This window comes from Anser brachyrhynchus, assembly GCF_964034855.1.
Source record: "Anser brachyrhynchus genome assembly, chromosome: 2".
NCBI classification, from domain to species: domain Eukaryota; kingdom Metazoa; phylum Chordata; class Aves; order Anseriformes; family Anatidae; genus Anser; species Anser brachyrhynchus.
In genome coordinates, this window is record NC_137695.1 from 82,342,991 (window position 1) to 82,370,203 (window position 27,213).

The window sequence follows — 27,213 nt, forward strand, 5'->3', positions numbered from 1 at the left end:
AGCCCTCATGTGCGCGCAGAGACATGCTAAAAACAAGACAATGTGTGCGTGCAAAATATAGTGTGCAGTCTGAATGGCTTGTGTGCCAAATATCTGATACGTATAGGGTAGGAGAAAAAAAACATTTGCTGAAATTGCCAATGCTATTCCAAGTGTTCTGTGTTTATGACATGTCGCACACTTAGCACAGATCCTGTAGACAGCACTTTCCCTTTGACAAAATTGTGTGACAGATTTTAACATAAAAAGCATAAGCCATCAAATTTTGAGGTTCATAATATTTTCTTCCATGCATTAATACGAGACAAACCCAACTATAGTATATAAGCATTTTTTCGCTTGCTAAGTGGCAGCTGAAATCTGTATGCAGATAATGCAGACATTATTTTTCAAACTGGATCTGTAGAGGAACTTGTGCCAGCCACTTCAGAGTGTATTAAGTTTGGCTCTGCTGTGAAAAGAATTGGCTGCTTTTCCTCCTGATACTTTGCAAGTCATGATGGGTGGGAGGCAGGGGGGTAGGAATACAAGGATTTAAAAAGAGTAAATAATATTATGCAAAGTAGTTTAGGATCAAAGGTTTGTTTCTTGTCTGACCATTCAAAAGTGTCCTTAGTTACTACTCTGCAAAGAATAGGCTTTTAAGTACTTCCGTAATCCGTGAGTTACAGGGTCTGCCTTCAAAAATGACTTCAAATATTCATTTGGATTTTACATTTTATAGACTGTGGGTGCATATCTTGAGAGATAATTGATGTGAGCTTGATGCAGACACCTGAGACAAACAGTGTTTTCTACAGCAGATGAACATATTAAGAGAGCGTGAGAAATTATTGCATTGAAATGTCATAGGATAGTAGAAGTAGAATCTGTTGTTATAGGTGGAATCGTAAGCATTCAGAGTTTTTAATAGATTAAGTTTAATTGTTAAATAAGCTATTAAATATATGTTTATAAAGGCATATGATTTGCTGAAATGAATTTCACAAAAAATTGCTTCTTACAGGAGGCCAATCAAATTCTATTTTGTGGTGTTTTTGTCAGGCTCTATGAAAGGCAACTGTTGAATTACTAGAGCTTTTTTTTTTTTAAGTAAAAAAATTTTGCACACTGTAGATGAATCATCTACTTTTAACTATTTTTAATCCATTGTCAGGCTATATAGGACCTGAATCTTTATCCATGAATTTTATTATTTCGGTTTAGATTATTCATTACTAATCAAGAGAGAGATTAATAACGTAGAAGGGATTTGGGGAGGCAAGAGAAAGGAAGAAATTTTACAATGTTTTTTAAGTCTAAAAAGAAAAACCTGTTCTGAACAAAGTATTGAATGTGATCAAGGAACTTCAGTCATTTGACATATTTAGTTTTCTAAGCAAAACTGAAAATGTATCCATAGAAAAATGTAAAATAATTTACTTAATTTGAGGACTTTACAGTGAATTATAAAAAGATGTAGTTTTATACTAAAACCTATCTTTGTGCGATTCCTGCAGTTGCCAATTACCTTTTAAAAACATTTGCATTGAATTAAAAAAAAATGCTGTGTGAATATAACTTTACTTCCCAAATATAGTATGTTCTTTCTTGGCTGTTAACAGAATGGACCAGAAATATATGAATTCAAACAAAATAAACTAATTTACTCAAAGAATTTACAACACTAGCATTTATTATAACCTCAAGAGGAAAGAAAATCAAACTTTATCAGTGATCTGTATTTAAATGTCCAGCTAGCTGCTTTCATTGTGTATTTCTCCTTAATGGATTAAAGTATTTTACGCTAAATAGTATGTAGTACAAATAGCTATCCTGACAAAACATTTTTTTACATCAGGGCTTCAAAAATTCAGCAAAGTTTAAACATTATTTAGATATAACAATTATTTTACAAAGACTACTTTTAACATGAGCAGGCCACCCACAGTGTTGACTAGAGAAAATGGCATGCAAGCCACCCAGCGAGACTGATGTAATTTTTTTCATCTTTGCTTAAAGTATAGTCACTAGACCAGATAATGTAGAAACTCCTACACGCAACGATCAAAAAGGCTAAAACAGTTCCACTATTTTGACTTTTTTTTTTTTGGTTAATTAAAAATAAGTCACGAGTTGAAAAATGCAAATATTCACATGAAAATATAAATGGAATTCTGTTATTCTCTCAGGAAAAGATGAAGAAACTTTAGTAAAAATAGAATGCTATTTTTACTCTGAATAGGAAGGATTCTAAGGATTTCTATATTCACAGTTATTAGACAAATGTAATTGCATAAAATTGTTAACCAAGACTTGATCCTATATGGAATGAAGCCAGAGTTTTAATGCAATATGAAGACAATTCATATTCATTATGTTACAATGACCAGCTAGTTAGATTTTCAGTCATGCCACTGTCTATGATTTACTCATCAGTAGTTTTAAAAGTGACTCATTTAAATACCAGACATTATTAATCATATTTAAGACAGAATTTGAAAATGTAAGAAAAGTTGTTTGCAAAATTCATTGATAGCTCTTGAAGCTGTGACATTAATTAACATAATGAAATTATACTTTTCTAAAAGAGAAAACCTTCTATGACTTTTTCTATATCCTGAGATGCATAATTTGGTTGTAAAATATAGATTTGGAGCCAAAGCAAACTATAAAATATCTGCAGCGAAGTTAAGCATTTGAAATAGGAAATAGTGATTGTTTTTAATTGCACAGGGGTCTTACCACATTAAAATGCTAAGTGGTTCACTTTGAAATAGTATTTCATCGGTTGTAAAATTTTAAAACAGTTGAACAAAAACAGAATAAAAACTTAGCAACAATTACTCATTTGCTCTAAAAAATTTGGATGACCATGCCATCCAAAAAAGGAGGAAGACTTGTATTTAATTTGAACTGATTACTTTCTCTACTTTACCTTATTTTTATCCTTTTTAAAATAGGAGCCAGTAACACAGCAGATACCTTATTCCAAGAGGTGCTGGGCCGTAAGGATAAAGCAGATTCAACAAGAAATGCACTTAATGTTCTTCAACGTTTTAAATTTCTTTTCAACCTTCCTTTGAATATTGAAAGAAATATCCAGAAGGTATAATTCTTTAAAAATACTTTTCTTTTGCTGAAATTACTCTGTTACATTTTATTGAGAAATAAAAATGTTTATTGTTGTTTTGTTGTTGTTGTTTTTAAGGGTGATTATGATGTGGTTATTAATGACTATGAAAAAGCCAAGTCACTCTTTGGAAAGACAGAGGTTCAAGTATTCAAAAAATGTAAGATGGATTCTATTATTAGCTTCTATTTATTTTTTTTTCCTGATTTTTTTTTAACTTAAAGGCTAAAAAGCATATAGTAGTTTGAAGAGGTTTATGTGGATTTTAATCCATAAAAATTATGGATTTATAGAAACAATTACTTTAAGCAATATTTGTGGCAAGTTTTTTAAGAAAGGTATATTCTTCAAAATGTGAAATCACAGCCCATTTTATTTATTTATTAAGACCAGATATTAATGGACATTTTAAAAAAACAGTTACGGTAACTAAAAATATGGCTTTGGCTATTTCTCAATGGTATATTATTGGAAAGATTTCAAAGTCCAATCTTTTTTGTTGAACTGTTGTATACAAAATTGTCAGGTGCTTGTTATAAAATGAATAATTGATTTCCATAATAAGTTCAGAAGTGATTGATGTCCTAGAAAAATAATGTGATTTTAAGTTCATACTACTGCTGAAGACACACACTGGATTTATTTCCTCTCCCCACTCCTAGATTATGCTGAAGTTGAAACCAGAATTGAAGCTTTAAGAGAACTTCTGTTAGATAAACTCCTTGAAACTCCATCAACATTGCATGATCAGAAACGTTATATAAGGTAATCATTTGACTACTGTCTTTTTCAGACATATGGTGTTAGATGTATATTTTAAACTATTTCCTGAATAGGAGAGGGACTATTTTTATGATAGCTTATATACTGATTGGAAAGCTGCAAGTAGCAGCTTTCTGAATATATAAATAATAACATTACGTTGGTACTTGATTATTTATTGAGTGGTTTGAATTTAATTTTTAAAAGTCTTTGTTACATTTAGATTTGTTGCTTCCTCTAAACCATGATATTGCAAGTTACATCTGAAATGATCATTTACAGGTTGCAGGTCTCAAAACAGATTGCTTATGAACTTGTCATTTATTTCGGCTTGACTTGGTGTTGAAATGGAATCATCTTGATTCAGATAGTAGAAAGGTTTTAATCCAGACTTCATTTAAATTTGGTTTTGTCTATTTTACTATTTATTCTAAATAATACATTTCCTTTACATTTAATTAACATGTACCAGATTCCCAGTTTTCATTGGAATTCCTCTATTTTCTGTCATTATTGAGGCTGATGTCAAAGCCTGTTGAAGGAATACTAACATGAGTTGGTTGGACATTCTTATACCAGTCGACCTGAGCCTGCTTTTTACATTCTTTGGAGCCAGACTTGAGAGTGCTCTGAAATGTATGATAGCTTTACTTTGAAGGCTTTTGAGTCTCAGATGTTAGTAGGACTCCTAGTGTTTCTTGACATACTCAGTGCTTTTTTCAGTTATCTTTAAAGATGTAGACCAAATGGTCTGTGTGGGACATTCTAAAAACTGTGGCACCTGTGTGAGGTCTTTGATGTTTTGTGTGCTCACCAGACTGAGTTGCACAGGACAAACTACAGCCTTGGAGCCTTAGGTCCATTTAGTTTATGTTAGCATATGTGAAGAATGTACAATTATGTAGAGTGCTTCTGATTCTTCTGGATGCCATGTAAATATTGCATATTTATTAAAATTTCATTTTAAGGTGAGTAGTTAAGCATGTCTCTTGAAGAAGGCATTGCTATTTCCTTCTTTCTATTTCAGTCTTGAAAACCTTAAAGAAGAGCTTATTTGTCTAGGCCAAGTCTTATGAACTCTTCTAAAGATTCCTCGGAAGAATCAGAGTTGTATATGTTTGCGTTTCTGTGGGTGTTTGATTGTGGTGGTGGTTGTTCATTTTTTGTTGCTTTTTTTTCCCAAACCCTTACCTTGGGGTGTGTTGAATCCTTAAGATTATCCCATTCTACGTTAAAACAGACTGTTAATGTGACAGATGTATTTCACATGTAGAATAGTATCATGAAGGAGAGCAGGATTGCACAAATCTGGAATAATTTTGTGATACAGAATTAACAGAAGTCCAACATACAAATCCATTAAATGAGTTTCCCTAGTCTAGGTATGCTGATGTGGTTAATACTAATGTAAAATTCCTGGAGGCGAGGTGTGAATAAAGCTTTCTTCAGAGCACTTCAGTTAAGTGGAAATTAATAAAATCCTAACTGTAAAATTATTTGCATAGGAACTGCTACTTTTAAGAGGCTTTTTTTCTTCCTTGATATGTTTGTTTTGTATGTCTCCAATGTCTTAGACAGAGCAAGATCTGAAATACCATACTCTCCCCACTCAGATATTCAATGTATATATGTATCCAGTCTTTATAGTTAAGCTTCAATTCATATTTTCCCAAATTCACAATTTCCCCTTATTTTAGTACATTCTTTAGACTGATAATTATTTATACTGCTCAGAAACTTTACCATATCACTTAACAGGCAAGGGGGTGTATTTTTTTCAAGACCAGCAGTATTAATTTTTTTTTTCCAATTTTGTGTCTAAACAAAGGCTAAAAGTCCCCCGAATGCTGAGGTAAAACTTGAGCTCATAATTTATAAATATCACCCTGTCAAAATGGTTGGTTGTGTAATGTTCTCATCCATCCCACCAATCCTACTTTGACAGTTTCTGCTTGTTCATGTACTGCAGACAGTTCTCAAGGAAGACAGAATTTAGCAATGCAGTCCTAACTAGCATTAGACATATTGTAGTAGAGTAGCTTTTGTGAAAGACTTGAACATTTCCTGTACTGCTTAAGATCATAAATCAGTGTACCTCATCTTGAGCACCTTGATTTTTTGAATTTGTCCCATGTCTCTAAATACAGAACATAATGGACCACGTTAAATAGTAGAGAAGCTACTGCTTTATGAACATTTTCTTTTGAAAGTATCATTGTCATGTAGTCATGAATCCTGTACATTAGACTATACTTCTGCGTCCTCTTGGGAATCACAGCAGTTGGCTTCCAATACTCCTCTCTCCCCAAAGACATGGTGTTTTTCACTTTCACTAATTGAAAGCCCCACTCAGAGAATCACAGAAGGGTTGAGGTGGGAAGTGACCCCTGGAGGTCACCTGGTCCAACCCTCCTGCTCAAGCCAGGCCACAAGGAGCAGGATGCCCAGGACCACCTCCAAGTGTCTTTTGAAAATCTCCAAGAAGGGAGACTCCACAACCTCTCAGGGCAACCTGTTCATTTTTTTCATTACCCTTTGTATAGATGGAATAATAAATATATACATATAAATTACATTTAAAAAACTGTATGTGAGCATCCTAATGCAAAACAAAATAAAAACAAACAAAAAGAAACAAAACAGGAGCTTAGTTTACATTCACTTGTGCACGCTTGTGCTAAAATTAATGAACCACTAAAAATTAATTCCATCTGCATTTGCCTGTTACAGTTGCATGATGACACAATCGGGACTTATAAAGTGGGAAGAAAAATATCATATTTTATGTGCTTGATATGTCATCACAGATTTCATGTGAAACATGAAGTACTAATCTGCAATTTTGGCGGATAAAGAGCTTGATTTCCAGGGTACATTTCTAGAGGCACAACAGAAAATACATGTTAATGTGATATTAAATATATGTGGTTTTTGTTTATTATTAGACTTTTTTTTGACTGAATTTTGCCTCAGTAAATTAGGAAGGGAGAATGCAAAGCTTGTGTTTGCATTGGGTATGAGTGTATCTTAACTATTCTTCTTGAATTTTTAAAATGGTTTTAATATATATATATTTCTTGGTACATCTTTGGTCTGTTTTAATGAGGCCTTCAGTATGTCAAGTCAGAACTGTGATTTTTGGACTGGGTTTTACAGATATCTTTCTGATCTTCATGCTCCTGGGGACCCTGCTTGGCAGTGCATTGGTGCTCAACATCAGTGGATTCTAAAGCTCATGCACAACTGTAAGGAGAACTATGTTAAAGAACAAAAAGGCAAGGATATATTTTTTGTTATATATACATGTATATATTTGACACTTAGGAATTTGGCATTGCCTTTTATTTGACAAGTTTTAGTGTAAAAATGATACTTTTCTCCATTTAATTTTGATAGCTTTTTACAACATTGAATACTGAAATGTATTGTTTTCTTTATTATTATGAAAACAAAACAGCAATTGGAATTTTATTTTTGTTTAACTTGGAACTTTTAAGTTCTTTACATGGCAAAAGCATTGAATTTCAATCATACATCTGAAGTTTACTGTCCTCTAGAAACACGTCTGGGAGGCCACATTAAATTTAGATTGTTGTTGAATCTACCATTTCAATTTCAGTTCACAGGGTATGCTGGTAGTGTATGAATATGCAGGACATTAGGGTATAGTGGAATAAATTGTAATTTCTTGATATGCAGCGAATGATGCACAGACCTGTGAGACTATCTAAATATCCCATTCGTCCATGTTGTATTAAGAACTATACGAATACTTACTTCTGTTATGTATGTTTTTGCCAGTGTTACTCGTTGAAGAAATGCACCCTCAGAGGTATTGCTTTCAGGTGTGGCAGCAACTTAGCTACTGGTAAACATAATCTATCACATCAGCATATTTTCAAAAGGGCATAGGTGGGAAGCTATTGGCCTGTCATTTCTAGTAAAATCTGAAAACTGTATTAGAGAATGACAAGTAGTGTCTTGTTTCTCAAGGAGTCTTAGCAGGATTGCTGATATTTCTGAAATGAGTAGGCATATTGGAATCTAGCTTCTTTTGGCTTATGGGTAATGCGCATGTTTAGTGTTGCTGTGTGTGTATCCCAAACCAAGTAAGGTGTTTTCTTATGAGAAGGCACAGGAATTTTACTGAGTAAAAGCTGCTGCAGATAAGTGCTGTGAAGTTGCTGCAGGATGCTTAAATTTTCTTCTTTAGCAGAGGTTGCGGCAACAGGTATAGGGTTCACATGGTGCTTCACATATGACAGTAAGTTTTAGCTGTAAGCATGCACAGACCATCTTTGTTCTACAACACATTATTGAATGCTATGGGATGAGTTGGAATGCCAGGTTGGCTTCTTGGCTTCTTGGTCAAAATTCAGAACATTTCCATAACCTCCCCATCTCCTGTCCTCCCCAGAAACCTGAGATACCCTACCTTGCAACATCTCTCTCAAGGGCAACACCAGCTTGAAAAAAACGGCCGCCATTAATGATTCTAAGCTTTCTTTTTCTCCTTTCCCTTGCAAAATGCCATCTCTCAGCTTCTTAGCAAGAAAAATAGGAGCATAAAGACATTAAATGCTCGAGACTTTTTTGTTGTACTGGTCTGTATAATTTTGATATGCATGCTCCAGTAAAATATTGAAAATGAGCCTAAATTCCTTGGCTTGTCTTGAAAATCTCAACCTATGTGATGTTTTTCTTGCAACAATTCTGCTTACCTCAGCCTTAATATCAAAGGGACTTTTATGTTAACAGCTTTGTTTGGCTGACAGAAAGAAGAATTTACATAACTTGACTGCCCAGTAAATGCATGTATGAATAGTTAATATTTGCATGAAAAAAAATGGTAATATATTATGACTTTCATTAAAAAGAGCTGATCTAATTTAAATAGCTTTCTTTTGTCTTTTACATGGTCCTTATTGATATAGTTTTTGTGCAGGCTGTAAAATACTCAAGTATTGATCCTGGTTGATGGAATTGCCCATTTAGTATCTAGTTGGGCAAAGGAAAGTTGCTAAACTTAGTTTCTCATTTCCATACATCTTTAATTTTAGCATACACCAGATGGGAGAAGGCAAAGAGAAAACTTAGAAGAATTGGTATTAACTGCCAAGCAGAACAGTGCTGATTGTGATCAGAGACATGGAATTTATTTTAATATACTTTCTTTGATGTATGCTTTTCTGACAGGAAAAGTGCTTTTTTCACTCAGATATCAAATTAGTTGTGCATGATTTTGAGAAATCAAATCAACTTGAAGTCAGAAATGTTGTTTCTATGTTCATAGTTTCAGAAGGTATTTTTTAAGAGAGAATAGTAATAAATTTTCAAACTGGAGTTTGAAACATTCTTCTGGAAAAGATTTTGTGTATCAAGTGTTTGGAGGAAGAGGTAGGTCATAATGTTGATAGTCTCTTGAAAGTGCATCAGATGTTTTTCTAGGTTTCTCTTTTTAACAGAGATAATATATATTGTTTCTAGCAGATGGCATATGCTAGATTATACAAACAGAGATTACAATTCCACCTTGAATATACCAACAGTTTCTGGCTATTATTAGCTGTTTTTCTGCGGACCATGAATCTGTGGGGTCAAACTGACTGACTCAAAACTCTTCAGTGTAGTAAACTTAAACCTTTATAGCAGATTCTTTCTATTTATGCATTTGTGCATGTTTTATTTTTCAACTTTCAACTGAGTTTGTGCAAAAGTATTTTGCTGATGATTTAGTAGTTTTCAAAGCATACTAGAGCTCTGAGTTGTTACACGTGATCCATTTTTTTACTACCTGAAATGGATTTGGAATTAGACAAAAAACTTTGCTTTTCTTATCTGCAAAAGTTTTTGGTAAAAACTCTACTGGCATTCCTGGACAGAAGGTTTGTAGCTAATTGTCAAAAACAAGCATTCTCAAATAATTTGTTTGTGGGGCCATGATGCATTTGGGAAGAGAAGGTTAACATTGTAATTATTTCCTAAGCAAGCTAAAAAAACAAAGCTAAGTGAATTCTAAGGAGAACTTCCTACAAATTCAGTCATTAATGAAAAGCCAACAATGTACTCCCACTGGGACAAAATTGTACCATTTTTTTTGCATAGTGCTAGGAGGATGACCCTTTAGTCATTACAGCTTAAAATATTTCTTTCTTTTATAGAAATAACATCTTCCCCTATCTTATTTGAGAGATCTTGGTGATGTATGATCTCATCCAGATGATCTGGACAAAGCTCCAATACTGGCAAGAAATAAATCTACTTTTCTATGTCTCTTTCTGTGTTCTCTTTGGGTTCTTTGTCTTTGATGATTACCCTCATGTTAGTGGCTGTACTTTCAAGACTACCCTAAGCATAGCTGAAGAGTGGAGTTAACTAATGTACCTGTTGAGGTGATTGAAAGTGCTATCACAAAACTACAAATTAGAGATATATTTAAATATATATTTTTTTTCTTTTTATATCTAAGTGTGAATCCTTCACACTCAGCAGCACTTCCATATGTAAAGTAAAACAAGAATAGAAGAGCCTCTTTGCTTGGCTATTATTAGAGATTAGCTCCTTTTTGTAAAAATACTCTGCAGTTTTATGTCCTAAGAACTGCAAAATACCACAGTATAGTACAAACTCTGATGCAGCTTGAAATATGTGGCAAATTTACAGTGCTGTAATAGTCTTGGAGTTCACTCTTGGACTGTGTTTCTGTGGTTAGCATAAATTATATGTGTTTCAAGTACTATCTGTTTTCAGTTAATCCTGCTTGTATTAATATTATTTCCAAAAATTGAAAGGTGTGTCAGGCTGTACTAAACTTTGGCAGATGATTTGGCAGTATGTCTTAAAGACTGTTAACTACCAACAGCGAATTATTCAATCAGATGTCTTCTTTGATTTAAATAGACAATTAGTAATTGTAAAACATACAGCAATCTTATCATTAGATATTTGGTTGTGTTCATTTCAAAGGGTGCAAGTAGAATTTGAATTTTGTAAAGTCCTGTGTAAAAACTCCTTTATGGCAGTGCTAGCATTTTGGAGAGAATTTAATTTCCCTTGAGGAATATCTATGTATGTGTATTAACATACTGTTTCCTCTCAGTCTTAAACCCTACTGGTTTGCTGATCAGTCTAAAGTTATGTAGACTTCATTACATACTCCGATATGGCAGTTGTTACTTGCACAACTTTGCTTTCATCCTAGCTCTCTCTTACGCTGTATAACCATAACTGACCTTCTCATTCGTAAGGTAAATCATGCAGGCAGAATCATAGAATCCTAGAATCATTTAGGTAGGAAAAGACCTCTAAGGTCATCTAGTCCAACCTTTAACCTAGGACAGAAGATGAGAAACTGTTGAAATCCAAGCCCATATGTTGAAAGGAATGAGCGAATATGCATATATGACAGCAGATTAAAATTTCTTATGCTCTGACGTATGAGCAGCCAGGACAGAGAGAGACACTCAACAGCATAGTCAGAGTCATTGTGGAAGCATTAAGCAGTACAGGGGATGCCCAGATCACAAAACTTGAATGGTAGTGTCCTTTCATAAAGCCATCCTCCCACCTCTCTGATTCTCAGAGTCTTTCATAAAAGATGCCCCTATGGACACGGGACCCATGTGCAGCTGCCTTGTGCTCTAGCTCTACGATGTAGTGATGCTTGGAAATAAACAGATTTATTAACTTTTTGTTTTCTATTTAATATCTGTCTTTTACTAATGGAATAGGCATTTGTGCTCTTTTATTGTTTTTGAAACTTATTTTTTATGGTGATGAAGTAATTTTCTGAAGCACTGATAGATTCCATTTATAGCTCTGACTGCAAAATGCTATTGCTGCCCACTGGAAGGACCTAAATTAGGTAAAGCTAGTTTTCTGCTGTTATTTAATATGTAGATATGTGTTAGGGAGATAGAAATGTGTGAGACTAAGACAGGAAAAATATTTTTGATTACTATGAATGTAAAATTTAACATAGAAAAGCACTATGCTCAGTCAAAGTAGTATTTCTAAAATGTCTCGTAAACAATACCTGAATGACAAACTAGATTGTGCTGGTATTTTGTGCCTTGTATTGGCTAGTCTGAATTGATTCTTCTGAACTTTGAACTTAGAGTTTGAAGAAGTCTGGAGGCTTTTGGACCTGCTTTCTGGATACTATACCGTTTCCTTCGATTAAAACTTTTATATATTTGTATTTTTTAACTTTACTTGATAATTCCCCTACTATTAGGACATAATTTTAGATTTTTAAGTATGGTTTCTGCTTCCCAGACTTGGAGTACAGGAAACATGGGGGATATAGTGACATAAAATGACATGAAAATAAATGTAAATAAATGAGGTTTAGTTTAAAATTTGCCTGTGGCACTGGGCAGGTAGCCAAAATGAATTAAGCAATGGGATTCTTAATGTAAGTATTGGGGAAAAAACCTATGGAGATTAAGGCTATTTTCTGTGTGGCCAATGGTTATTACTTAGACTTTGAATCTGTTGGGCAGTTTTCATGATGCTGTGAGCTAAAATGCATAGGGACTTTAGTCCAGTTGTCTTAAAAGTGACTAAACATTTTCTAACAGGCCTTTTTGAGATATAAGTAATATTAGTACAAATAAGCTATCTGCTAATACCCTCTAGAAACTGAAATTGTAAAAGGAAACACTAACGAAGTGGTAGTATGATCTTTCTGCAACTCTTCTGGCTGCAAAATATACAGCCTCTTAATGTTCCCAAGATGGAGACAGTTCTCGATACACAAGTATACTAGTTCAGTCACAGCAGTGTTTTTTGTTATTGTTTAAACTGCTGAAAAAATAGAGTCTTTGCAGCACTCAGAATATGGTGCAGATACCATTTTAAAAAAAAAAGCGTTTTTTTTTTTTGTTGTAGTTTGTTTGTTTGTTTGTTTGTTTGTTTTGTGCCAGATTAACAGCAGCTGTGTGTAGCATGAAGGAGAGAGACAGTTACTTAGACCACATTGGTCTGTCTTCTGTGCCACACTGAGATTCTGTTCACCTTGCAATGAAAGATCTGTCTTTGTCAGATCAGACAGGCCAGCAAGCCTTGTGTCAAAAGGGCCTTTTCAATTTGTTATCCTAGCAGCTGGTTCTCTTCCATTGCCTTTGCTTACTGTACATCTGGAAGAAGACTTCTTGCAGCTGGGAACCATTTCACGTCTAAACCACATCCCCTGTCCGTAGCAGAAATACTCTTTTGACAGCAGTCGTCAAGCAAACCCTTAATGGGTTATTAATTGAAAAAAAAAATTAATCAGTACAAAATTTGACACTAGATTTGTTTTCCTTTAACCACCTGTATCTGTAACTTTGCTGATGTTTAGATTTTTGTTGGGAAACGGAGGGGGCATTGTTCGAATAAAATTTTAAACAATAATCCATCCCACAGACAGTAAATACTGTGATTAAAAAGAGGCACAGGTAGTATAAAATCAAAATTGGACCGGTATTGCTGAAGATAAAAGAAACTCTTCTGTGGCTAGAATTTTACCTCAGTGTCTTCCTGAGTCTTTTAAATCGCTGTGCAGGATATTTAGTGGAAGTGGACTGGTCTCAAAGTTGCTGAAGATCTCAGTGTCCGCTGGAGCTCACACTAGTAAAATGACATCATTTTTGTTTATATGCTGAACTCGGAGTATTTGGCTTTTGCTTCAGTGTTTTTTGGCCTGCAGAACTGACAGTAAGGCTTACCCATAGATCGTGATGTGAAATACTTAGAACACCACTCAAAATAGTAGTAGGCCCAATTGCCTTTTTTGTGGTAAACCAAAAAAATCATTTCATTATACATTTAGGATAACAAAGACTAACCTTTAGTTAGGAGGGGGGAGGGGGGAATACATTTGAAAATGTATTCCAAAAATGTGCTTTCCCTAAAGTGCAACAATTTTAATCTTTAGCACTCATCTCTTTGCTAGAAATACAACCCATTTTCGTGTTGATCTTTTAAAGCTGTCAGATTCCAAATAAATGTTTATGTAATGGTAGAACAAAAAGAGTACTCAAGAAAAAGAATAAAATGCAATCATTCATTTGCTGAGCAGGTTAATTTTTAGGTAATTTCTTCTGCTTGCCTAATTTTTTTGCCCAGACAAATTGAAATTCTCTCTGCGGCGTCCTTGAAAGGAATCTTATCCTGGTCGTGTCAGTGCAGGCTCCAGGCACCGTGTGTTTGGTCAACAAGCAACAGTGGGTGGTCAGGCTGTAGCACAGGACAAGGGCCCGCTGTGCGCAGGAAAAAATGTTCAAAGGTGTTTAAGGGTGGTAAGGAAGTCTGCCGCCCTTCAGAGCGTCCGGAGGCTATAGATCAGCGCTCCCTCGCCATTGTAGCCTGTGAGAAAATTCGCTGCGAGATACATAATGGATGAAAGAATACAGTAACTGTATTCACCTGGTTGCACATCTGTACAGTCTTTTCCTTTCCTAGTCGTGCTCATATACATGCCGTGGTTATGCATTTAGTCTGTGTAATGACTGGTGTTTGACTTGCCATGGGGGATCACACTGAAAAACTACTCAGCCCGAGGCTGGCCACTTGTAAATTTTTTTTTTTTTGTCACTGCGAAAAACACTCAGGTCACTCAGTATCTCCAGGTCACTCAGTATCTTTTGCAAAAAGCCTTTTATAAAGCTTCAGCGAGACATTAACGCTGCGACAGGCTGACAGAGCCGCGGCCAAGGCCTGGTGGCAGCCGGGAGGCGAGGTGGGCCTGATGCCCGCCAGGAGCCTCGCTCTGCTAGGCAGCAAGGGGACACAGCAAGCAGGGCTGTGGCGCAAAGGATGGCTCTTGCACTCGGTTTTGTAATGGGTTTGAAATACGAACGTCGAGCTGCTTTTAAAGGCTTAAATCGTTGATCATGGAAAAATCGTATTTTAGGCAAATTTCACGCTAGCTGTCTTTCACACTGAGGCTGCAACGTGCTGCGTGCCAAGAGCATGCAGACAGCGACATGCACAAAGGCTGCGGTCAAAGTGTACGTACATCAGCCATAAATACTGTAGGCATATACGTACCCTGTAGCAACTCTAGTACTGACAAATTTGGAGAAAAGTGAAAACCCAAATAAAGTAAGTGACCTCAAAAAGCATCGTGCTCGTATTGTATTTTATTAAAATCCTTATTCTGGTGATATCTTACTGCACTAGAACAGGGAGGTCTGAAAAAAAGACACTGCACTGTTTGTATTTCACACAGTATCTGAATAGCCTCAATTTTATTCTGCATACCTATAAAATATATGTGCAAAAAGTTGAAACCCAATAAAATCTTTTAAAAAGAAAAAATTAAAGCAATATTAAGGCCCTCAAAACTTATTTGATCTCTTGATTTCACAGTTGTAAATGTAAGAAGGATTTAATTATACTTCTTGTACTTACTTGTCATGACGAGGTAGAAGAGGCGAATGTAGTACATTTATTTTTCCTGTGTTTCCTTGGTTAAATATACACTTGGCACTGTAGTCACTGACAGATATGTTCCATGTAGATGCTGTATTTTGGGGGAAAAAAATACTTGTGTAACTTCAAAGATGCAGTATGTTTGTTAAAAAACGGATGTCTGCCAGGAATCTATTTTTCGTACCATTTGCTTATACAATATCTTAAAAACTGTTAGCATGGTAAAAAGCTAATTTCTTAAAAATTGAGATTGTTGCTATGCCATATTCAGGATCTAAGAATGTAGAAATCGTATACAAATCAGATAATGAATAAGCAGTAAATTATTATTTGGGTAGTTTATTTAGGTTTATAAATATTAGTGTCTACAGTTCATACTAATATTAATTCATTGTATTACATTATGCTGCTAAAATTAAGCTCATGGCTCCAGAGAGGGAATGAATTGGGGTGGGAGAAAAATTGTTTGTTAAGTTTACTCCTTTTTTTCTTTTTTTTTTCTTTCCTTTTTTTTTTTTTAAACACAAGATATATGCATTAGTGTGCAGTCTTCAAGCGCTATCTTCTGGTCGGCTGCAAGCAAGATCAGCATTGCTAATGTAATCCAGATGTTTATTAGTCCTGAGGGTATATGTGCTGTTGTAGTTCCCTGCTGCTGTGTTATACTTGCTTGTAATGCTAGACAACCAATTAAGAAATTAGTTCATGTTAAACTTTCTTTTCCTGGTACGGCTGCAAACTGATGATGTGGTTTTTCTGGTGGAACAAGAGAGTATTCTTTACGTGTTTTCTGTTACTGGTGAATATATAAACCATTTGGGCAACGTGGGGTTAGTATATCATCAGCAATACAGAATTTTTAGCTTTTCAGCTACCTCAGGCAAATGGCTTTAATTGAACTAATTCACATTAAGATGTTTTGGTAAGTGTGTCTGTTTTTCTTAATTCTGAGGTTTAATTGGCACTGTCATTTTTAGATACCATCTGTTTACAAGAAATTCCCCGTATTAACAAGGTGTTTGAAGGGTGAGAGCATAAATCCTACATGAAGACATCAAAGAGGGAAATTTTGGTGTATCATGCCTTTTTTGTAAGTGTAGTTTTTGTGAAAATAGCATTGCTGCTTTTTGTTTTTACGTATGAAATATATATGCTTTTTAACTAGCAATGCCTGTGACAGTTCTGATTTATACTTCTGGGCATGTCTTTATTTTCAGCCAAATAAAAGGCAGATATGAATCTCAGAGACAAATTTTAATGGAAACCAAAGAACTATGTGAGACGCTAAAAAGTTCTTAAAATCTTTTATGCAATGTTCTTTTTATTTTGGGTAGAATCTCTGCAAGGTACCAAATGCATCTTGCATCTTTTTTTTTTTTTTTTTTTTTTTTAATCAAGAAAAGAAATTGTTTTACTTTTTTCTGGACAGTTGCTGGAATGTTTTCACACAAGTTAATTATTGCAAATTTACAACATTTAAGATATGTTTTGGAAGTCAGAGGCATTTGAATCCTAAATGCAGAAGATACGTGACCTTACACAGATCTCTGTTGTATGGGCGGTTGCTTAGTACATGTTCATAATTAACTATTTGTAGCATCCATACCTACTCTAAAAACTTCTGATGGCTTTATTTTTTTCCTTCCTCGTATTTTTAGTTAATTCAGAGGGAAAAGTCCTTTCCCAAATCAACTTATAGTAGAAATTGACTGTGGTGCTACTTGCCCATTGCAGCAGATTCTGTATAGCTGAAAATTCATTAATTTTCAAGGTGTAATAAATATAAGCCAGTTTTAATAAATGGTGTAGAAGTTGAATAGTCAACATATTCACAATGCAGGCCAAACATAGTCAACACAGTGTATCCATTGCAGTTTTTAACTAAGTAGCAAATAGATCTATTTACTTAGGTATTTTATAGTGTGAATGGTAATAACATGAAGCAGAGAACTGACAGCTCTGTAATGACAGTGCCTCCTTGAGGCCGCAGGAAATTTGTTTAAAAGCCATTAAAAATTATGGGAGGAAAAATTATTTTCAAAAAGAACCAAAAAACAATACTGTCATCTATTGGTAGTTTGCAGTGATTTTCACAGTGTTTAATATTGTTCTTTAAATCCCAGTTGTTGAAGTAAAGTGACTAGGTGTATCTTTGCTACAACACTGGTCTGACAGAAACATAAATTCAGAAGAAACATACTTCAAGTCCTTTTTATTTTGTGTTATTCTTGTTCCTGTATATAGTCGTGTTAGAGTTAGTGCTCTTACTGTGTGGCTTTCCTGTTATTTTAAGTAAATGCAGGTATTGATGGAAAAGATCAAGCAATGTAAACTCAAACTCCGAGATTCTCACTACAAAATTCCTTATGAATTGTGATTAATTCAAGTTCAGCTGTGTTAACAGCTCACTTGTCCACTGCTGATATCCTTTTTGGTGGTTACTTTCAGAAATATATCTGTAAAGTGAGATGCATAAACCATCAATGTAGACTTTAAGAGAAATACCGGCAGTGCTTTAGTATATTTAAAAACAAACAAACAAAAAAATCGTCATGGTCTTCTCATTACGAAATTGTTTTCCAGAACATTTATTAGACTCCAAGTATATACCTCCACCAAGTTAGATCATTGCTTAGGGCTTGCTTACAGTGATCTACATATGGAGAAACACTCAAAGAAAATATAATTAATTTGAAAACAGTAACTGGTTCTTTGCAAAATATGTTCTGTGTTTGGAACCATGTGTACGTAGGGGGTGATTTATAGACGTGCACAGGAATACGGAGCAATTAGTTCATTGCCTCATGATGGGTGGATTCTTACTACCTGAATTCTGTGTAGGTCAAGCATCTAAGAAGTAGTAGAATACTCTGCCCTTTACTGCTTCAGTTGGAGACACAAGAAGTCTTTGCAGTTGAAAAGTATTTTCAGTCATATACCAGTGTGTGTCACGTCATTAATGGCATAAATATATTTATCCGTGGCTTTCAAGCAACTAATTGTAGGGCCTTAATTGTAAAAGCTGAGACATACAGACCAAAGAACATTTCTCATGTGATAAGTGGTTTTGGCTTTGCTGTGGGAGTCAATAGCAGTGTTTTTGAATAGCATTTGTGTGGATGAACAAACAGTCTAAATAAGCAAGATTAAGAATGTTTTTGATAGATAACTTTAGTGTTGTATCACTTCCAAACTAAATCTGAATCCATATGCATTTTCATGTCAATTGATGTGCAAAATCATTATTTCTACTCTTTTTCCCCCTCCATAGGCACCTCATTGATCCACAGTCCCATGTTAGACCTGGACAGTGATGTGCGTCCATCTCCAATTGGCCACCTCAGTCAAACTGCTTCATTGAAAAGAGGCAGCAGTTTTCAGTCTGGCCGTGATGATGGTAGGCATCTGTTTTGTTTGGAAACACAAATCTGTAATTCCCTATATCCAGTGTGCTGCACAGTCAGAAAAACAAACAGAAACTTAGATTCTGCGTGTTTATTGTTTTGGTTTGTTGGTAGACAGCAAATCTCTCCAGTCACCATTGCTAACATTACGTGCTGCTATAGATTAACTTAGATCTCTGTGAAGACAAAGTCTTAGAGGTGAATTTTGAAACTTCACTCCAAATGTTTTTTGGTGTTTTTTTTTTAATGTTAGGAACTGTGTTCTTTCTTCTTGTGTATTACCGTTGCTTATCAAGGGGGTCTTCTGTTTCTTGTGGGTTTTTTTGTTTGTTTGTTTGCTTTTTTCCCGGAAGTAAAAAGCAGTTCATAACTAAAATCTTCATAAATTTTTTCCACAGTATCAGATTTTTTTCCCCCTTTACATAACCACCTACTTTCCCATTGCTGTTGTTACATCTTTTGTGTGCGTTTAAGACAGATCTTGTATTTGCTTCTCCTGTGACTTCACATATCCAGTTCTGGGTCCCTTATTTTCTGAACCTAGAAAGGGAAATAAAAGTGTATGACTTAGCTTGAGCAGTGTGTGTCCACAACCAACAGAGCCCTTGTGTGTCAAGAGTGTCTTCAGTGCACCTTGTCCAAACAACAGGAGTCTTTTAATAGTGAAATCACAGGAGTCAAAAAACATGCATTTCACAGGAGAGGTCATTTCTTACCAAGCCGCTTGAAACTTTGAAGCATAAGTTTTGACATAAATGCTTTAATAATTTTATTTCAGAAAGTTCAGCATTCACACCAGTTGGGGGTGTGATATTTTGTTTTGTTTAGTTCTTGAAGCTATGCAGAAAGTAATTTTTTATGAAGAACTTTCTGGCTTTGTTCTGCTTTGATGTTGCTCTTCTCCCAACTCTGTGGGCTTACTTGAAAAAACATCTATAAATATCTGATCTTTTTGAGCACAAAGAAGAATGAAGGGAATCTCTCAAGAACATAGTGAAGAATGATGAAAGAATTGTACATTCTTGTGCTGCGACAGTGTAACTTTACAAGTGAGAAAATTAAATTACTTTGTGATTTGAAACTGAATGTTTATATTTCAAAATACATGTGTATACTGAGTAATTACATTACTGTATTGCTGTTAACCTTGTCCTTTCTCAGCCCGAAGCCTGGTATTTACAGAGCAAAACAGTGAATTGCTGATTGTTCTGTGCCACCATTAATACAAGCTCTTGGTTTCTATGTAGTACTTGCATGTTTTGAAGTGGTTTCTGCAACACTACCAATACACATGCCAGACAATGTAGCAAAGCAGCGTAGTCAATCCAGTTTCTTTTTTTTTTCTTTGTTTAAATTCTTTAGCATTTCTCTCAACTTAAATAGTTACATGTAGTGAAGGCAATTTCAGTTTGATAATATTTGGTTTCAGATTCTTAGTTATGGATCCATAACCTTTTACAACCTGGAAAAGACACAAAAAAACTTCAGCAAGTTTTTCAGATTCTGTAACCAGCAGTTTAAACCAAAATTCAAAGGAAAACTGGAGGATCAGAACATCACAATACCTTAGGAGTCTAATCCAGCATAGACCCTAGAGTCAGAATGAGTTGCCTCTGACTTAATTTCATTGCTACTTAGGTGCTCGTGCCCACTGCATGCTTAGGAAGAGCTGAGGGCTTTGCTGTCTTGCTGTTCTCAGAGCGGAGATCTGAAGCAAATAAATCATTTATGATACCCGTGCACAAGATGCCGTTCCAAGTATTCTATGATGTACTTACTCTCTTTTCAGGCAGCATGTGCACCCTTTTATTCTTCAGAAAATTTGAGGAATGGCATCATTTTTTTGGTTTCATTTGGTTTTACTCCACAATGTAATTGACAGTCATTGTACATGACATTTTTTTGAACAAATTGCTTTGAATTTGAAACTACAGTATTCAAATACAATTCAGCTCTGGCTTGAGTGTATGTTTACGAGAATGTCTGAACAATAAATCTAGTTTCATCTAGTTTCATCATTAGGATGTTATAGCACAGATTATAATAGAATAAATAGAATGAAAGAAAACGTTTCATCAAATTTTAAGAAAATCTTTAATATAGATTGGAGCTTCCTCTAGCAACAAAGTCCAAATATGCTGTTATTTATGGCCTGAATTTCCTTTTGCCACGATATGCAGTAACTTATTCTAAGAAGTATCTGCTGTCTGCAGACTTGAGACTAAGACAGCCTCTGAAGTAGGCCTGAAGTATTCTTCCTGGAAGGAAAAAGAGTATCATACGAAAGTAAATTCTGTGTTTATAGTTAGGAACAGACATCTCTGGTCGTAACCTTAGGTTAGCACTGGAGCTTTTGGCAAAGATGATACGGTTTCCAGGAGAAACTAAAATCTTTTGGTTAGAAGTTGGTTTGTTGGCATTACAGAGCCTCTGTTGCTATAGCAGTGTTGGCCCAGCTTCCTGGCACAGTCACAGTCTATGTTAGTAAGAAGGCTTTTTCTGCTACTGGGTCTAGACCAGTTCTCTCATAAACTAAGCTGGCAAAAGTGCAGCTCTGACATCTATGTGTCCACGGTGCAAGTTTTGCTGTTTGAACTTCAATGTTTTTGTACTTCCTAACGGGAACAGCGCTATGAGCTGAATGTTATGCGCTATGAGCTTCAGTTATGTCAGAGTCTCTCTCCTAAATTTGGGCTTCCAGTGTGATTTTGGATTCTTGAATACTAATCCACAGTCCCTAGACTTTTTCACTGTGATGAAAAAGAATGTTTTGGTTAGTGGAGATGTTTATCCATCCAGTAAACAAGTGGACCAATACTTGACCTGCACCTCTAGAGATGGGTGCTGCTGAAAGCGTGCTGTGCTTCAAGGAGATTCAAGACCAGCTACTAACAATAAAATAGTGAGGCTCTGGTAATGTGTGCTAGTTACCTAATGTGCTATTAGGCACCTGTTTTGGCTTAAATGGTGAACTCTTATTATGTATGGACAATAGTCTCTGGCAGGTTAAAGGCAAGAATTTTTTCTGCATTTCCAGAGTTATGTAGGGTAATATCATGTTTTTAATTTTTTCATTTATAAAAGACCACTATTTAAAAAAAATAACAGCAAAAAAAAAACCTCTTTAAGTGGTCTTTTCAGAAATCTGTTTGTTTTCCCAACATTCTGAAGTAGACTCTAGTTAATAAGGTGAAATATAACAGTCTTTTAGCATGTAAGAATTGCCTGTATATCCTGGTTTGCTAAAAACATCATTATCAAGAAAGGTTCTGTGGAGAAGGTGGATGGTTATAGAGAAATATTTCAGTTTCCTTTGGTTTTCATATTAATCAGCACCTTTCTTCTGCCCATTTTCAGCTTTCTCTTTACTTTCCCTCTGCCAGTCTCTTTTGCCCCATTTGATAAGAAACTGAGAAAAGTTATCTGCTGCCAAAATGTAAGCTATTTTGTTTTAATAGCCAGTGTAGCAGGGCTGTTAGTAGGTTGGTGAAGTGAGAGATGTGGCAGTGTTATATGATAATTCTGATTGTGTTCTTCATCCAAGAATCTCAGTATATACTTAGTGCTACATTTATTGAGTTTTAACAACAATATTGGAATCTTCACTTTTCCAGGGAAAAGATTTTACCAAACAAATGGAAATGAAGACGAGGGGTTGGCAACTTTCCCCAGGCCACAATGGAAAATTGTTTGAGCTAGAAATAAAGCAGATCTTCCCATTCCCATTTTTTACCTTTACCAAACCCGTCCTAGCAGCCCTAATTCTTTAGCATCACCACCTCATCATCTGAAACTTCGAAGGTCTTGATTGCTTTCATGTTACCTTAACTTTTACTGGTTTGAAGACAGAAGACCAGCTGAATGGATTGTTCGTTGAATTGTCTGTACATTCTGTCATAGTGCTGGCACCTTGTAAGCATATGAGAAAATAAGAAAGAACTTGCATGTGTACCAATTATTTGCATGTATATGGACCAGGCTGTTAAAATTTTCCACTCCTACCTGAAAGGTTTTATATCTATACTGTATAATCATTTGTGTAATACAAGGCAACAGTAAACCTTTTTTATTATTTTATCTATTTTATTATTAATGCAAAGTTTTTTAATTTTTGCTTTCCCCCCTCTTATTTTCCCCCTTTTTAGCCTGGCGATACAAAGCACCTCAGCAAGTTGTGTTTGTTGAAAAGTTGACAAAACTTGTTGTGAGTCAGCTGCCCAACTTCTGGAAGCTCTGGATTTCTTATGTGAATGGAAGTTTATTCAGTGAGGTACAGATTCTTGTATATAAATGAATTCTAAATAACAAAGTTCCATAATAATTATGTTGAAGTATTATATTTCACTGGAAGAAGTGACTGGATTTTTTTTAATCTGAGGGATTTACAAAACAATTTGTAAACTTACATATTTGAGAGATGCTACCTTTGGTTTATTACAAATGGTGAGAAGTAGCTTGTCTGGTAATACTAGCCTATAGAAGTGAGGTTCTTTATTTTTAAAAGAATAAAAGCATACACTGGAATTACTTAGAATTCTGCCTTTGTGTGTGTTCCAGATGCTGGAGTCAACATCTGTGTAGTTTCACCTCTTGATCATAGGTCACCAGCCGCCCTTCTTTGGTGACCTGAAGAAATAGCAAATTGTCTGAAGGATAGAGATATGTAAGAGACAAAGTCATAGAGAAAAAAAAAATGCTTCATTTCTTTGGAACGGGAGTACTCATTTCTTGAGCTTTAAGAATTTGGAAGTGAAGATAGGTTCAACGCCAGAGTTGTAAAATGACCAAGACGAGCGCTGTACACAGAAATGCTACAGGGAGTCTAGTCTGAAAGTAGTCAGCTGCAGTCACCTGTACTCCTAGTCTTTGCTGAAATGATCTGTTTTCTACAAATTCTGTAAATAGAATGTTGATACTCCAAGATGCAGAAAGTATTAAACAAAAAAAAAGTAACAATTCATGCCATCATGTGCCATTTTTATGTGCACGCTATTAACACGTTTGAAAAGGACACATTTCATAATTAACTTGGTATGGGTAGTATACCGTTTACCATCATAATCGTTAATGGATGAATATAATACCTTTTGGTTTTGTGTTATTGTTAAAAGTTGGTCACAGAATATGTTTTATAGAGAGTTCACTTCTGGTCCTCAAGCTGTGTTTTTCTTTCTCCAGAAGGAGATCTGTAGTGATGGGATATTCCCAAGGTGCGAATCTGACAAAGACAAACACATGATTTAAGCACAGTGAGAGGTAGTGCTCTGTTCCATCAACAGATTACAAGGCACTAATTCACACTTAATCTGCACAGTGATCACTGCAAAGTCTTGTGGCTGCAGGTTGAATGTGGTCATTCTGGATCCTAGAAAACTCTGAAGACAAGGTCTGCAAGTAGATGTAGCGTCAGTTGGGTTACTACGAAACAGGCAGAAAATAAGCACGCGTTTCAACGTGTATTATTCATATCAGCTTCTCTTTATTAAAATTTCTGTATTTCTATATTTAAGCGTAAAGGTTTGTGCATCTAAAACTTCTCTGTTTAATGGTGGCAATATCATTTCATCAGTTGAGATAAAATCTTGTCATGCTTACAGTGTCCTGCTGTGCTTACAACCCTAAGTCATCACAGTTACGCTATTCCACTAGAAAATAATCCCTAAAATGGAACTACAGTGACAGCTATCTACTATTCTTTGCAGATTTAGTAGAAAACAAAACAAATTAACATTGGGTAAAGGCAATTTGGATGCTTGTTTTGCTTTTTTCCCTTTTCTCTAACTGAAGAATTAATTTCTCAAGTTGTCAGTTCTATTTATTGTCGCTGTCTGATATCCCGTGTAATGTTTTCATATGATGATACTGATAGGTACTATAGGTACTATGTCAAACACAATATACAGCTCCTAGCAGCCCCAGTGAAATAGATTCTATTCATAATCTTCCTTTCACATGATAAAATCAAAAGAAAGATATTACATTTACTCCTGCTATTCTGTGAAGGAGGTAGAATCAAGAATAAATCTTGGTACTGTTAGCTTTCACAAAAGTTGTTTTGTAAGGGAAATGACAGCTTTCATATTTGATAACAGTACTATTGGAAATTAGACTTTACAAATTTAAGTTATTGTGATTTTCTTTCTCTGAGTACAATGAAAAGGAAAGCAATTTCTAGAGAAACTGAGACTTGAAGTGTAAATGAGGGTGAGGAAATTTTGCTCTTGAGAATGACTGCAAGTGGAAAATGCAGTGATCTTATGTTGGGTCTAATCAAAACATTGTTTCCATATTAATTATTAAAAAAAAAAAAAGAAAGAAAGAAAGAAAAGGAGGAGGTAGTTTTCCCATAGTCTGCAAGGTACCTGTACTTTGTTGGGACAGATTCTGAGCTTGTAAGAAATTCACCCCCCCGTGTGTTTGGTATCTTCTGGTCTGTTGGTCAGTATGGAAGACCCTCCAAGTTCTTAGAGAAGAGAGGAGGAACTGTGCCCTCTGTTCCTTTTGAGTGTCTGCATGCCATAAATCAACAGACAGTGACAGAGAGGACAGAGTGGCTTGAGCTAGAAAACTTCTAGAGCACCCAAGAATATGTCACCATATCTCATTCAAGGCTTCATATGTTTTAGGTTTATATGTTCAAGATGTGTATGTTTTTCTATAAGAAACCATACAGATTTTATTAGTCCTGTAAGAAATTTATTAACTGTGTTACTTGCTGTTTGTTGTCATTCTGGAAGCAAAGTGACATGCTTTGTGAGCAATTTTGTGAGTTTTGTGAGAAAAGTCCTGTGAAAATGGCATAGAGGGTCATTTCAGTTAGCTTGAACAAGTCCACAAGACATTGTAAAAATGGGGAAAGAAAATCCCCACTTATAAATAACAAACTGTATTTATTTTTTCTTGTTCGGTTTGTAGGGGTTTTTGGGTTTGGGGGGGGAGTGTTCTTTTTGCTTCTGAAAGGTTAGCTTACATGCCTTAAAATATTGTCAGTTAAAGATTTACGTGATATTTTCAACAGTTTAAAAAGTGTAGTTCTTTGAATCACTCTAGGTGAAGTAGCATATGTGAGTAGTAACCGTTGGTTTTACCACAAAATAGTTTTGGTCTGTCTGTGCAGGAAAGGTTTAAGATTGGTCTTCAGCAAAACCACTAAGAAAAGAAAGATATCAAAGATCTCTGAACTTTTTGTTGTTCTTTAATCCAGCTGCAAAACGGTGTGAATTTTAACTTGATACCTGAGGTTTAAAGGAATACTGCTTCTTTTCTTTTTTAAGGCATTAAAGAGAGAAGTGGTTATTATACATAGAAGTAATTCTAAAGTTTTGTTCTCCTTGTCTGAAACTCTACCATTCAGCTTTAAAGTACAACAGTTTCATAGCTATCTATTTTCCAGAATGGTTGAGCAGTTTTAGTTCTTCTTCTAAGTTGTGATCATTTCAAAAGATGTAGTTTATCCAAAAAATGTGAAACACTTTTGCTAGACATGGAATTCAAAAAATACAGCATTTCAAGTTAATGACTTGAAAGTAAATGTAGTCTCTGAGAATAAACTGTTGTCATGTTATTGCACTTCTTGTCCAGTAGATGTTGCTGTACATACATTAAATAGGAGATTTTCTAACTATAAAATTCTATTATCTGCGCTTAATGCAGTATTTTAAATAACTTTTTCGGTATAATTTGCTTTGTGTTCTCAGTAGACTCCACAGAAGGTTGGAACTACAAACAGGAAGACTATTAGTCAAACCATGTTTTTCTTCAACTGTAACTGTCTCATGCAAAGTGTACTCACGTTCCTCAGTTCTCAAAAATGTGAACTGTCCATTAAGATGATGATTATTTTGCAGACTCTCTTTTACAGTTACTTGAATTATTTCAAGGGCTTTTTCAACAAAATGCTGCTCTTAAAAACACGCGCACAAAATAAAATAAAAAAAAACACTCCCCTATCCATGTTGTAATTCCAAATTGCTCTCATTCCAAAAAGTGTCTGTCACTTCATATTGGTGCCTTTCTCTGGGCACCTTCCATGCTGAGAAAATAGTTTCTTCATACAAACTTTATGCACAATTAGACTATATATGTTTTAACTCTCATTACCATTGTAATGAGAATGCGTTGACTTCATGAAGTTGCTATTATTTGAGCTACTCTTACATTTGTCTCCAACTTTGTCTTAAATACATATTGTTCCTCAGAATAAAACATTTGCACACTGATCTACTGTAAGTAAAGTTTATTGATATGTATAGTCTGCCTATTCAGATGGCATGAGTTAGTTTTTATAATTACATCATAAACTCAGTGTTCGGTTTTCACTTCTTCACTTTGAAACCCCCCTTTTTCAGAATTATTTTAACAGTGGTTATGAGATACTTACACTTTTCAATTTTCTCATTTTCACAAGACTGCTGAAAAATCTGGCCAAATGGAAAGATCGAAGAAAAACGCTAGGCAAAGACAAAATGATTTCAAGGTAAGTTATGGGGAGTAAACATTGCTTTCTTTCAGTTGCCT

At 35.1% G+C, this 27,213-nt stretch overlaps 1 protein-coding gene across 5 annotated transcripts in view; it reads left to right on the top strand.

The window, feature by feature from the left end:
- EXOC2 (exocyst complex component 2) overlaps positions 1–27,213 on the top strand; it is a 131,958-nt gene that overhangs the window by 46,536 nt on the left and 58,209 nt on the right. For 4 of the 5 annotated variants that reach the window (XM_080582252.1, XM_080582253.1, XM_080582256.1 and 1 more), the window contains exons 8-14: positions 2,943–3,088; positions 3,191–3,272; positions 3,775–3,877; positions 7,031–7,149; positions 18,564–18,689; positions 22,842–22,966; positions 27,104–27,172. In XM_080582252.1, coding sequence (XP_080438378.1) covers positions 2,943–3,088; positions 3,191–3,272; positions 3,775–3,877; positions 7,031–7,149; positions 18,564–18,689; positions 22,842–22,966; positions 27,104–27,172 — 770 coding nt within the window. The remainder of the gene's footprint in view (positions 1–2,942; positions 3,089–3,190; positions 3,273–3,774; positions 3,878–7,030; positions 7,150–18,563; positions 18,690–22,841; positions 22,967–27,103; positions 27,173–27,213) is intronic. The other variant, XM_080582254.1, reaches the window with a different exon arrangement.